Raw genomic sequence first — 13,393 nt, forward strand, 5'->3', positions numbered from 1 at the left:
CATGTTGGTCCAATATGTTGTATAGATGTCTGAAGAGGTTACAGAAGATGAAAACGCAAAACGTGTCCCGCTTTCTGAATTCACTCAAATAACAGTACTACAAGACATAATTAACAGGATATAGTACTACAAGAACCAGAGCCTAACCTAAATACAGGTGGTCCCTAATGTAAACTGGTTATCTTTCCTCCATTAGAAAAGCCTACTCCATTCTGTCCTACTTTAGCTAGCTATGGTTGGTAATGCGGGACAACAACAAAAATGACAATTACAAAATTGAAGGATAATTTTGGCAACTTTATGTATTTTGATGCACCAGTACATAGTATTCACATTTACATCAACATTTGACACAGTACATTATGTATGAAAGTTTTATAACCTTAACAACAAAACAGAAAAGCTACGTCACTGATTTTAGCGTGTGCTTCCCGAGGTGAGCTTCCTATTTGAAGCTTTCTCTGCCCCTTACTGATGTCACCAATTAAGTGGTGATTTTGATCAGGCTTTTAGTAACAATAGTTTAGATGTTCTCTTGTCAGACCAGGAAATAAAGGCATCAGGATTAATCTGTCCCAGTTTATATCATGTCCAACTTTTTCCCAAGTCTCTTCTTATTGGTGTGCTTTAGTTGTGGCTTCTTTGCACACAGCAATTCGGCCATGAAGGCCTGATTCACGCAGTCTCCTCTGGACAGTTGATGTTGAGATGTGTCTGTTACTTGAGCTCTGTGAAGCGGCAGGTAGCCTAGTGGTTAGCGTGTTGTGCAAGTAACTTAAAAAGGTTGCTGGATCGAATCCCTGAGCTGACAAGGTAAAAATCTGTTGTTCTGCTGCTGAACAAGGCAGTTAACCCACTGTTCCCCTGTAGGCTGTCATTGTAAATAAGAATTTGTTATTTACTGACTTGCCTTGTTAAATATAGAAAGCATTTATTTATGCTGCAATTTATACGGCTGGTAACTCTAATGAACTCATCCTCTGCAGCAGCGGTACCTCTGGGTCTTCCTTTCCTGTGGCGGGCCTCATGAGAGCAAGTTTCATCATAGCGCTTTATAGATTTTGCGACTGCACTTGAAGAAACTTTCAAAGTTCTTGAAATTTTCCGCATGGACTGACCTTTATGTCTTAGAGTAATGATGTACTGTTGTTTTTCTTTGCTTATTTGAGCTGTTCCTGCCTTAATATGGACTTGGTCTTTTACCAAATAGGGCTATATTCTGTATACCAATCCTACCTTGTCACAACAAAACTGATTGGCTCAAACACATTAAAAAGGAAATAAATTCCACAAATTAACTTTTAAGAAGGCACACCTGTTAATTGAAATGCATTCCAGGTGACTACCTCATGAAGCTGGTTGAGAGAATGCCAAGCGTTTGCAAAGCTGTCATCAAGGCAAAAGGTGGCTACTTTGAAGAATCTCAAATATAAAATATATTTCGATTTATTTAACCCTTTTTTGGTTACTACATGATTCCATATGTGTTATTTCTTAGTTTTTATGTCTTCACTATTATTCTACAATTTATTTTATTTTTTAATATTTCACCTTTATTTAACCAGGTAGGCAGGTTGAGAACAAGTTCTCATTTACAACTGTGACCTGGCCAAGATAAAGCAAAGCAGTGTGACAAAAACAACCATACAGAGTTACACATGGGATAAACAAACATACAGTCAAAATCACAATAGAAACATCTATATACAGTTTGTGCAAATGTAGTAAGATTAGGAAGGTAAGGCAATAAATAGGCCATAGTTGCGAAATAATTACAATTTAGCATTAACACTGGAGTGATATTTAGCATTAACACTGGAGTGCAGATGATGATGTGCAAGTAGAGATACTGGGGTGCAAAAGAGCAAAAATAAATAATTTGGGGAATGAGGTAGTTGGGTGGGCTATTTACAGATGGGCCGTGTACAGGTGCAGTGATCGGTAAGCTGCTCTGACAGCTGATGCTTAAAGTTAGTGAGGGAGAAGTCTCCAGCTTCAGTGATTTTTGCAATTCGTTCTAGTCATTGGCAGCAGAGAACTGTAAGGAAAGGCGGCCAAAGGAAGTGTTGGCTTTGGGGATGACCAGTGAAATATACCTGCTTTAGCACGTGCTACGGGTGGGTGTTGCTATGGTGACCAGTGAGCTGAGATAAGGTGGGGCTTTACCTAGCAAAGACTTATAGATGACCTGGAGCCAGTGGGTTTGGCAACGAATATGAAGCGAGGGCCAGCCAACTAGAGCATACAGGTCGCAGTGGTGGGTAGTATATGGGGCTTTGGTGACAAAACGGATGGCACTGTGATAGACTACATCTAATTTGCTGAGTAGAGTGTTGGTAGCTATTTTGTAAATGACATCGCCGAAGGCAAGGATCGGTAGGATAGTCCGTTTTACGAGGGTATGTTTGGCAGCATGAGTGAAGGAGTCTTTCTTTGCGAAATAGGAAGCCAATTCTAGATTTAATTTTGGATTGGAGATGCTTAATGTGAGTCTGGAAGGAGAGTTTACAGTCTTACCAGACACCTAGGTATTTGTAGTTGTCCACATATTTTAAGTCAGAACCGTCCAGAGTAGTGATGCTAGTCGGGCGGGTGGGTGCGGGCAGCGATCGGTTGAAAAGCATGCATTTAGTTTTACTAGCATTTAAGAGCAGTTGGAGGCCACGGAAGGAGTGTTGTATGGCATTGAAGCTCGTCTGGAGGTTTGTTAACACAGTGTCCAAAGAAGGGCCAGAAGTATACAGAATGGTGTCGTCTGCATAGAGGTGGATCAGAGAATCACCAGCAGCAAGAGCGACATCACTGATATATACAGAGAAAAGAGTCGGCCCGAGAATTGAACCCTGTGGCACCCCCATAGAGACTGCCAGAGGTCCAGACAACAGGCTCTCCAATTTGACACACTGAACTCTATCTGAGAAGTAGTTGGTGAACCAGGCGAGGCAGTCATTTGAGAAACCAAGGCTGTTGAGTCTGCCGATAAGAATGCGGTGATTGACAGAGTCGAAAGCCTTGGCCAGTTCGATGAAGACGGCTGCTCAGTACTGTCTTTTATCGATGGCGGTTATGATATCGTTTAGGACCTTGAGCGTGGCTGAGGTGCAGCCATGACCAGCTCGGAAACCAGATTGCATAGCGGAAAAGGTACGGTGGGATTCGAAATGGTCGGTGATCTGTTTATTAACTTGGCTTTCGAAGACTTTAGAAGGGCAGGACAGGATAGATATAGGTCTATGTAGAATGTAGAAACTAGTAAAAAATAATGAAAAACCCATGAATGAGTAGGTGTCCAAACTTTTGACTGGACCTGTATATACAAAAGTATCTGAACCACCCTTCAAATTAATGGATTTGGCTATTTCAGCCACACTCGTTTCTGACAGGTGTATAAAATCGAGCACACAGCCATGCAATCTCAATAGAAACTGGCAGTAGAATGGCCTTACTGAAGAGCTCAGTGACTTTCAACATGGCACCGTCATAGGATTCCATCTTTCCAACAAGTCAGTTAGTCAAATTTCTGCCCTGCTAGAGCTGCCCCGGTCAACTGTAAGTGTTGTTATTGTGAAGTGGAAACATCTAGGAGCAACAATGGCTCAGCCGCGAAGTGGTAGGCCACACAAGCTCACAGGACGGGAATGCCAAGTGCTGAAGCGTGTAGCTCGTAAAAATCGTCTGCCCAAGGTTGCAACACTCACTACTGAGTTCCAAACAGCCTCTGGAAGCAACATCAGCACAATAACTGTTTGTCCCGAGCAGCCGCACACAAGCCTAAGATCACCATGCGCAATGCCAAGCATCAGCTGAAGTGGTGTAAAGCTTGCCACCATTGGACTCTGGAGCAGTGGAAACATGTTCTCTGGAGGGATGAATCACGCTTCACCATCTAGCAGTCTGACGCATGAATCTGGGTTTGGCGGATGCCAGGAGAACGCTACCTGCCCTAATGCATAGTGCCGACTGTAAAGTTTGGTGGAGGAGGAATAATGGTCTGGGGCTGTTTTTCATGATTAGGGCTAGGCCACTTAGTTCCAGTGAAGGTAAATATTAATGCTACCGCATACAATGATATTCTATACAATTCTGTGCTTCCAACTTTGTGGCAACAGTTTGGGGAAGACCCTTTCCTGTTTCAGAATGACAATGCCCCTGTCCACAAAGCAAGGTCGATACAGAAATAGTTTGTTGAGATCGGTGTGTAAGAACTTGACTGGCCTGCACAGAGCCCTGACCTCAAACCCATCGAACACCTTTGGGAGGAATTGGAACATCGACTGCGAGCCAGGTCAAAAAATGATGGATAGAGGACTATTTTTGGCCAATTTTGATGGCGATGAAATATAACACATTTTAGTGCGTCCTCCGGACATCGTTTGAAGACCGAATGCGCGAATGCGGTCCGCGGGGCAAAATGAGTTTGACACCCTGAGTTAGAAAGACAGAGTTTGTGAGCCTGTGTCCCAGACTCCCAGGATCAGAGAAAGAGTGACTGTGATGGAGTTTTCTACAATGATCATATTCATTTTAACGGAATCATAGTTTCCCTGTCAGCTGGGTATACCTACTGATTAAATAATGGGTATAGCAAATACGAGAACCTAACATCGACAATAACCAGTAGATGTCGCTAATAGATCATGTCAAAGCCAGAATTACCCAATTTCATCACAGAGCCAGTATGTTCGCAATGTCTACTACACACAATGTCATTAACTGTAACATTTATGTCTTCAATGTCTATAAAACGAGGAATTAATCAAAAGTAAATTCAAATATCGACCATGTGTAGGTAAAGTCACATCACAGTTGTAAAACATTTAACTCCAAAGGTGGCTGTTTTACAATTAAATAAGGATGTATTCATTATCTGCAATTATTCAGGATACAGTTTAAATATTATGTATCATTAACTGTCCAATAGCCTACAGAAGACCCTTAGTAACCAAACTGCACTTCCGTTTTTAAATCAAAACTCATCCTTCTTACAATTCATGAATGCACAACGTATTCAATGACAGTCAGAAGCCAATTTATTTCAGATTAATAAGGTAAAAAATATTACATAGAATATTCAGTGTAATTACATTCTGTTTGTTTTCACTGATTTAACACATTTTTCCTATATATGCACTCATACAGTGAGCCGTAGAAACAAAGGTGAAACCTGTAAATCACGGAGCCAATCAGCGACCTGCAATTTGTTTAGGGCTATTAAAACTCAAGGCGGTCTTTTCTGTCTTTCCCTCAGTATGTTCTGATCTGTCTCTCCGCCGTTATGGGATTATTATCACACATCGACAGGATCTGAATGAATGTGGAAACATAAAGGCTACTTTTGCAAATTAAGTCTTGGGTTTACATGTTTAGATAGCAGTTCCTCTCAAAGCCATCTGTACAGACATCGCAATAACGTGTAAGAGGTTTGGGTACCATATGAGAACAGTGGAGCTGATCACTCAAGCTGTACTGCGGAGTACACCAAGACCAGGGTAATTGTACTGCTTTTGCTAACACTTCTTCATGAATGAATGGCCACTGTTCTTTTATTTTTATGAGTTTATAATGCAGTATTTCATATTGTAAATTCAAAGTCAGCTGAGTGAGATCACACCAATATGTAAAGGATTCACAGGAATGACAGCCAGCAAGAAATGTAATACAGTAATCCTTTGTGGGAATTTATTAACAGGGACACTGTACAATGCCAGTACTACCAAGTCAGGAGATTGCCACCAGATTCAAGGAGAAATGGATGAAGCTTCACCCAGAAGACCAAGACAATGTGAATGGTTCAGTGCACCTGGATGACAGTCTCACCAGCCTCCAATGGCTCCAGGACTTCACCATAGTCAGTGGGAGTCTAGAAAGCCTACCGGGCTCCACTTGCCAGCCGTACCAGCTGCCTCAGCCCAGCCACCTGCATCCTCAGGGCTCCGACTCCCCCTCCAGTCCACCTGCTGGGGACACTGCAGCCTCCGGCATGCCTCAGAGTGCAGGCAGCCCCATCACCTCCAGTGCCTCAGCCAACAGGACTAGTTACTACTCACTTCACCCGACAGTGACCAACAACCACCACCAGATCACTGTGCCAGCCAAGTCCCTGGAGGAGGTAGACTTCAAGACCAACCACGAGGTGAAGCCTCCCTACTCCTACGCCACACTGATCTGCATGGCCATGCAGGCCGGCAAGAAGAACAAGATCACACTGTCTGCTATCTATCACTGGATCACAGAGAACTTCTGCTACTACAGACATGCTGAGACCAGCTGGCAGGTTAGTGACTCAGTCTGTCTTCTACATTATTGATCAAACCTGAGAGAGGTACACAACACAGGGGGAGAGAGATGTGTGGGCGATTGCATGCAACTAATCCCTCAGAGATACAGTATTTATTTTGATGTTGTATGGAAAATAAGTTCTAGGCCTATCGTGGTTATATTTGTTCATCACTGACGTAATCGTGGGTTATTTGTTGTTTGATTTTTGGGGGGAAATAAGTAGAAGGTGCTCAACCAACGTGAGCAGAGGTGCAACCTAAAAATGGGTAGACATCATTGGGCAGGAAAAGACAGGAAAACGCTCGCTCACCATTCAAAATGTGTAGTTTTATTAGACAAGTTTAAATGATTGACGTTGTTTGATTTTCTTGGAATCTCTGTGATGGGGACTATATGATTCAGGAGTATAATGAACTTAAATTGTTATTACCTTGTCCTGACGATGCACATTTGACATGTTATAACCAATGATTTATATGTACACGTCATTAGTTATAACATTATGACGATCCAGCAACAAATGACAGAGAATCTTTAGTAAGACTACTATCAGTTAGCTCATCTTTTCATGAACCCCATTCTATTCTCTCCTCAGAACTCTATCCGTCATAACCTGTCACTCAACAAGTGCTTCATGAAGGTTCCCAGGCAGAAGAATGAACCAGGAAAAGGGGGATTCTGGCAGATTGACCCTCAGTACGCAGACATGTTTGTCAATGGAGTCTTCAAGCGCAGGCGGATTCCAGCCATCCATTTCAACACCCAGAGACACAGCAAAACCCAAGGATCATCCCGTAACCAAAAAACCCAGGAGTACCACCAGCATTTCCCCCAGGCCCACTACACAGTGTCCCACAGAGGGGCAGGTGCTGGGAACAGACGCAAACTTAGTGGCACAAAGTGGGAGACAGTCCATCAGTCACCACTGTTGACACCGGATCTCATGGAACCAGAGGCACCGAAGGGTGAACTAGACTGGGCCATGGTGTTTGACGATGTTCTGAATGGGAGCAGCAATAACTTTGAGGATCTAGACATTAACCTAGCTCTGAACTCCCTGGGCTGTAAGGTGGAGCTCTCCCAGCAGGATCAAGGCCGGGGCTGGCACCTGGGGAGGTGGTGCAGTGGAGGGGCTGACCGGGACCACCAGCAGGCCTGCAGGTACATGGAGGTGACCACCATGGGCTGCTACAGCATGGAGGAGATCCAGCAGCACTTCAACCCGACTGGGCTTCAGCAGCCGCTCCCTTTGGCGGTCCACCCACAGCACTTTGAGGAGCTGACACTGTTCCCTGATGAGCAGCAGAGGCACCCCTGGGAGGAGCTGAAAGAGGAGGTGCAGGCAGTGCCTATCACCCTGGACCATAGTCTCAGCTTCTGTGAAGGCTTCTTCACTGAGATGCAGCCATGGGGGACAGCAGAGTCTTATATGTGACACCCTCACCCAGCACCAGCCCCAAATACTGAACAAGCACTCCAGCAGGAAGCCAGAGGACCTATAGACTACTTTTTTTTTTATCTGAGTCACATTTACTGTGTTTTTTATGTGAATTTTCTATTTGCTTTTTGATTGTTTGCATCTATGAAATAAACATGCTGCTTTCATTGTAGCATTGAATGTCTGTTATAGAACAAAATCAATCTATCCTAATTAGCAACCACTTCATTCCAAAAATCTATACACTCAAATCTATACACCGGTCAAAAGTTTTAGAACACCTACTCATTCAAAGGTTTTTCTTTATTTTTTACTATTTTCTACACTGTAGAATAATAGTAAAGACATCAAAACTATGAAATAACACATATGGAATCATGTAGTAACCAAAAAAGTGTTAAACAAATCAAAATATATTTTACATTTTAAATTCTTCAAATAGCCACCCTTTGCCTTGATGGCAGATTTGCACACTCTTGGCATTCTCTCAACCAGCTTCATGAGGTAGTCACCTGGAATGCATTTCAATTAACAGGCGTGCCTTCTTAAAAGTTAATTTGTGGAATTTCTTTCCTTCTTAATGCGTTTGAGCCAATCAGTTGTGTTGTGACAAGGTAAGGGTGGTATACAGAAGATAGCCCTATTTGATAAAAGACCAAGTCCATATTATGGCAAGAACAGCTCAAATAAGCAAAGAGAAATGACAGTCCATCATTACTTTAAGACATGAAGATCAGTCAATCTGGAAAATGTCAAGAACTTTGAAAGTTTCTTCAAGTGCAGTCGCAAAAACCATCAAGCGCTATGATGAAACTGGCTCGCATGAGGACCACCACAGGAATGGAAGACCTAGAGTTACCTCTGCTGCAGAGGATAAGCTCATTAGAGTTACCAGCCTCGGAAATTACAGCCCAAATAAATGCTTCACAGAGTTCAAGTAACAGACACATCTCAACATCAACTGTTCAGAGGAGACTGTGTGAATCAGGCCTTCATGCACGAATTGCTGCAAAGAAACCACTACTAAAGGACACCAATAAGAACCAACTTGCTTGGGCCAAGAAACATGAGCAATGGACATTAGACAAGTGGAAATTTGATATTTTACACACACATGAAGGATAAACAATAATTTCTGATGAAAAAACAAATGTGAAAAATGTGTGTATATAGCGTTTTGGAACTCTTCACATATTAATATAATATAATTTCATAATCAGTATTTTGTGGGCAATCAGATCAGACATAATGCAAGAGAGAGTTGTGCCGTGACAGTTTTCTGGCTGTCCAACCGGCTGCATTATGCTCTGAAACTGTAAAACTTTATGATTTTTTATATTCTTTCCATTAGTAGATATTCTAAAAAGGGCTCAGGATGACCTAACATTAGTATAGCCATGGTTGTAAGGGTATGTTATGTACATGATGTTTTATGTATGATTCAAGTAATACAGTTAAAATATGAAAATACTGAATAACTTTTTCAGCATAGATGGTCATTTCTTTGGCAGTAAGTTTATCTAAACGTACATGTGATGAATGGGGTGATGAATTATTGAATTATTCATTAAAAGGCTGTAAATAATGCATCAATTAAATAAATACAGTGGACTTAAAAATAAATGCTTTCGTGATGTAGTTTCTATGATCTTCCTAGGGATAGGAAAAAGATGGAACAGAGTAAATAGGTGTTAACTTGTGGAATAGACACCGGCTGGAATAGGTTTTAACCAATCAGCATTCAGTATTAGACCCACCCGTTGTATACATCTCATTATAAACTGGGTGGTTCGAGCCCTGAATGCTGATTGGTTGACAGCGCTGGTATATCAGACCGTAAACCACAGGTAGGACAAAATATATATTTTTACTGCTCTAATTATGTTGGTAACCAGTTTATAATAGCAATAAGACAACTCTGGGGTTTGTGGTATATGGCCAATATACCACGGCTAAGGGCTGTATCCAGACACCCCACGTTGTGTCACGCATAAGAACAGCCCTTAGCCGTGGTATATTGGCCATATACCACACCCCCTTGTGCCTTATTGCTTAACTATACTCTATTATCTATTGTTAATGTATGTAGACAGACAGATAGGACAAGTACATTTACAACTCTTCTACCCTACCAGGAATGAACTGTCCTATCTCTATCCCCTACCTACACCCTCTCACCATACACCACTGAAACGTTGTCTTATGAGGACCAGCCTGCCTAAGCCCCGGTCACTCAGTGCATTCTGAAATGGATGGTACAAAACAAAGCACTTCACTCAGCAGGGCAGATGAACACACTTCCATCTCTGCAAGATGAAACGTTGCTTTCAGATCCCTCGAGGAGTTGTTTATTTATCAGCCTTTCCCAACAAATCCAAATTCCATTTCCAGAGGAGGATCCATTAGCAATAGAGTGTGATGAGGTATTGTAGCAGTGCTCATTCAATTTCACTCATGGTGGAGAAGTTCTTCCAGGATAAAAATAATCATTTGGTGATGTGGGTGTGTGCGTGTGACCCGTTCTGAACACTTCCCTCCTTCTCTTGCCCCATGTTATAATGAAGATAACCTCTTTGTCTTTCATAACAGAAAAAAGTACATATTTCCCTCAGGCAAGTCTGAGCTTGTCGAAGCTTTATAAGATGGCCAGACCCACTGGACTAATAACCATGGTGCAACTTGGTCTGTCTGTGTAAGTCTAATGTTTATGTAATCGTCACCCTGAACATGAGCAGCCCAGAGGCAGGTGTTAAGGAAGAGTGTCAGGTCAGGTGGAGGTAGTGGAGCAGGTCTGGGCATGCAGGGGCCATTGTGTTATTATGCAATTCTGAGTACCGGTAAACATAAACCAGTTGGATGTGTAGGTAGGTTAGGTCATCCTGAGGTCCATGGCCAATCTGCACATCACTTAAACTGAACCACACCACAGCTTGTGGGCCTTACGACAGTTTACTTTCTAGACAATCTAATGGAAGGTACAGCTGGGTGGTGAGCTCAAATCTAACATTCCCCCTGGACAAACTTCTTGTCTGGTGTCGAAGCCAACCCTCCTGAGCTGCCCTGATAGACTTATCTTCCAGCAGGCAGAACCATGGGGCTCTATTCAAACAAGGGGCTGTGGCACACTGTCGGCCCAACATGCAGATCTGTCAGGGTGAACAAGCAGGGCGGTCAATGCACCCTGACCCTGGCTGCTTTATGTCCTCCTGGTACTGCTGATTACAGGAGCTGACTGCTGGGGGGCACAGGACAGCCAAGGAGGAGCTGCAACAAAGGGTGAACTGATACTGATGGGTTCACTCACGTATACAATACATGAACAAAACAAATCAGTTAGGTTTTAATTAGTCTTTCCAGTGATATACAGTAGAAAGCACAACACAGAGTGGGGACGGCCTGAAAGCTCTATGGCTTGTTGTGTGTATGTTTCTATTACATCTGTGCAAACAGTCCCGACCTGACATACATATTATTAAACACATGGTCCCCAATCCCCAGAGTCCATTCACTCTGAGAATGATTGCTTCTCATTGTTCCCTGCATCTTCATCCAAACCAAGTGGAAGTCTTTGTGTGGTGGAGAGATGTCTGGGGATCCATCTCCTTCAGATGTGTGTGAAGCCAGAGCAGAGAAGGGGATGAGGAGCTGCATCTGACTGCATAGTGCCTGGCATTAGTCAAGTAAACATCTGTCTTAATGCACAGCTCTGCTGAGTTTAAAACATCATTCTAAATATATTTCTATACTCTTGAGCATGGTTATAGATATCAAATCAAAGTTTATTTCTCACGTGCGCCGAATACAACAGGTGTAGACCTTACAGTGAAATGCTTACTTACAGGCTCTAACCAATGGTGCGGGGGGAAAAGTATGTGTGTGTGTGTGTGTGTGTGTGTGTGTGTGTGTGTGTGTGTGTGTGTGTGTGTGTGTGTGTGGGTAAGTAAAGAAATAAAACAGTACAAAGTCATTTGAAAAAAGAGTAGCAAGGCTATATACAGACACCTGTTAGTCAGGCTTATTGAGGTAGTATGTACATGTAGGTATCGTTAAAGTGACTATGCATATATGATGAACAGAGAGTAGCAGAAGCGTAAAAAGAGGGGTTGGCGGGTGGTGGGACACAATGCAAATAGGCCGGTTAGCCAATGTGCGGGAGCACTGGTTGGTCGGGCCAATTAGGTAGTATGTACATGAATGTATAGTTAAAGTGACTATGCATATAAGATAAACAGAGAGTAGCAGCAGCGTAAAAGAGGGGTTGGGGGGGGGGGGGGGGGGGGGGGGGGGCAATGCAAATAGTCCGGGTAACCATTTGGTTACCTGTTCAGGAGTCTTATGGCTTGGGGGTAAAAACTGTTGAGAAGCCTTTTTGTCCTAGACTTGGCACTCCGGTACCGCTTGCCATGCGGTAGTAGAGAGAACAGTCTATGACTGGGGTGGCTGGGGTCTTGACAATTTTTAGGGCCTTCCTCTGACACCGCCTGGTGTAGAGGTCCTGGATGGCAGGCAGCTTTGCCCCAGTGATGTACTGGGCCGTACGCACTACCCTCTGATGTGCCTTGCGGTCGGAGGCCGAGCAATTGCCGTACCAGGCAGTAATGCAACCAGTCAGGATGCTCTCGATGTTGGAGCTGTAGAACCTTTTGAGGATCTCAGGACCCATGCCAAATCTTTTTAGTTTCCTGAGGGGGAATAGGCTTTGTCGTGCCCTCTTCACGACTGTCTTGGTGTGTTTGGACCAATCTAGTTTGTTGTTGATGTGGACACCAAGGAATTTAAAGCTCTCAACCTGCTCCACAACAGCCCCGTCGAGGAGAATGGGGACGTGCTCGGTGCTCCTTTTCCTGTAGTCCACAATCATCTCCTTAGTCTTGGTTACGTTGAGGGATAGGTTGTTATTCTGGCACCACCCGGCCAGGTCTCTGTACTCCTCCCTATAGGCTGTCTCGTCGTTGTCGGTGATCAGGCATACCACTGTTGTGTCATCAGCAAACTTAATGATGGTGTTGGAGTCGTGCCTGGCCATGCAGTCGTGGGTGAACAGGGAGTAAAGGAGGGGACTGAACACGCACCCCTGGGGAGCTCCAGTGTTGAGGATCAGTGTGGCAGATGTGTTGCTACCTACCCTCACCACCTGGTGGCCTGTCAGGAAGTCCAGGATTCAGTTGCAGAGGGAGGTGTTTAGTCCCAGGATCCTTAGCTTGGTGATGAGCTTTGAGGGTACTATGGTGTTGAATGCTGAGCTGTAGTCAATGAACAGCATTCTCATATAGGTGTTCCTTTTGTCCAGGTGGGAAAGGGCAGTGTGGAGTGCAATAGAGATTGCATCATCTGTGGATCTGTTTGGGCGGTATGCAAATTGGAGTGGGTCTAGGGTTTCTGGGATAATGGTGTTGATGTGAGCCATTACCAGCCTTTCAAAGCACTTCATGGCTACGGACGTGAGTGCTACGGGTCTGTACTCATTTAGGCAGGTTGGCTTTGTGTTCTTGGGCACAGGGACTATGGTGATCTGCTTGAAGCATGTTGGTATTACAGACTCAATCAGGGACATGTTGAAAATGTCAGTGAAGACACCTGCCAGTTGGTCAGCATATGCCCGGAGCACACGTCCTGGTAATCCGTTTGGCCCTGCAGCCTTGTGTATGTTGACCTGTTTAAAGGTCTTACTCACGT

At 43.7% G+C, this 13,393-nt stretch overlaps 1 protein-coding gene across 1 annotated transcript; it reads left to right on the forward strand.

Moving 5' to 3' along the window:
• The first annotated feature begins 5,701 nt into the window (after positions 1 to 5,701).
• LOC120044756 (forkhead box protein J1-B-like) lies at positions 5,702 to 7,714 on the forward strand. Its single transcript, XM_038989432.1, has 2 exons — positions 5,702 to 6,274; positions 6,875 to 7,714. The coding sequence occupies exons 1-2, from the start codon at positions 5,702 to 5,704 to the stop codon at positions 7,712 to 7,714; spliced, it is 1,413 nt and encodes a 470-aa protein (XP_038845360.1).
• Positions 7,715 to 13,393: the final 5,679 nt, after the last annotated feature.

Source organism: Salvelinus namaycush, chromosome 3 (assembly GCF_016432855.1).
Source record: "Salvelinus namaycush isolate Seneca chromosome 3, SaNama_1.0, whole genome shotgun sequence".
In the NCBI taxonomy this organism is placed as follows: Eukaryota; Metazoa; Chordata; class Actinopteri; order Salmoniformes; family Salmonidae; genus Salvelinus; species Salvelinus namaycush.

What these genes read in the sequence shown, in the direction of transcription:
- LOC120044756 (XM_038989432.1), top strand. Translation starts at nt 5,702, where the DNA reads ATGCCAGTACTACCAAGTCAGGAGATTGCCACCAGATTCAAGGAGAAA. An exon ending in ATGCTGAGACCAGCTGGCAG is followed by an intron (nt 6,275 to 6,874) that starts GTTAGTGACTCA and finishes TTCTCTCCTCAG; the next exon opens with AACTCTATCCGTCATAACCT.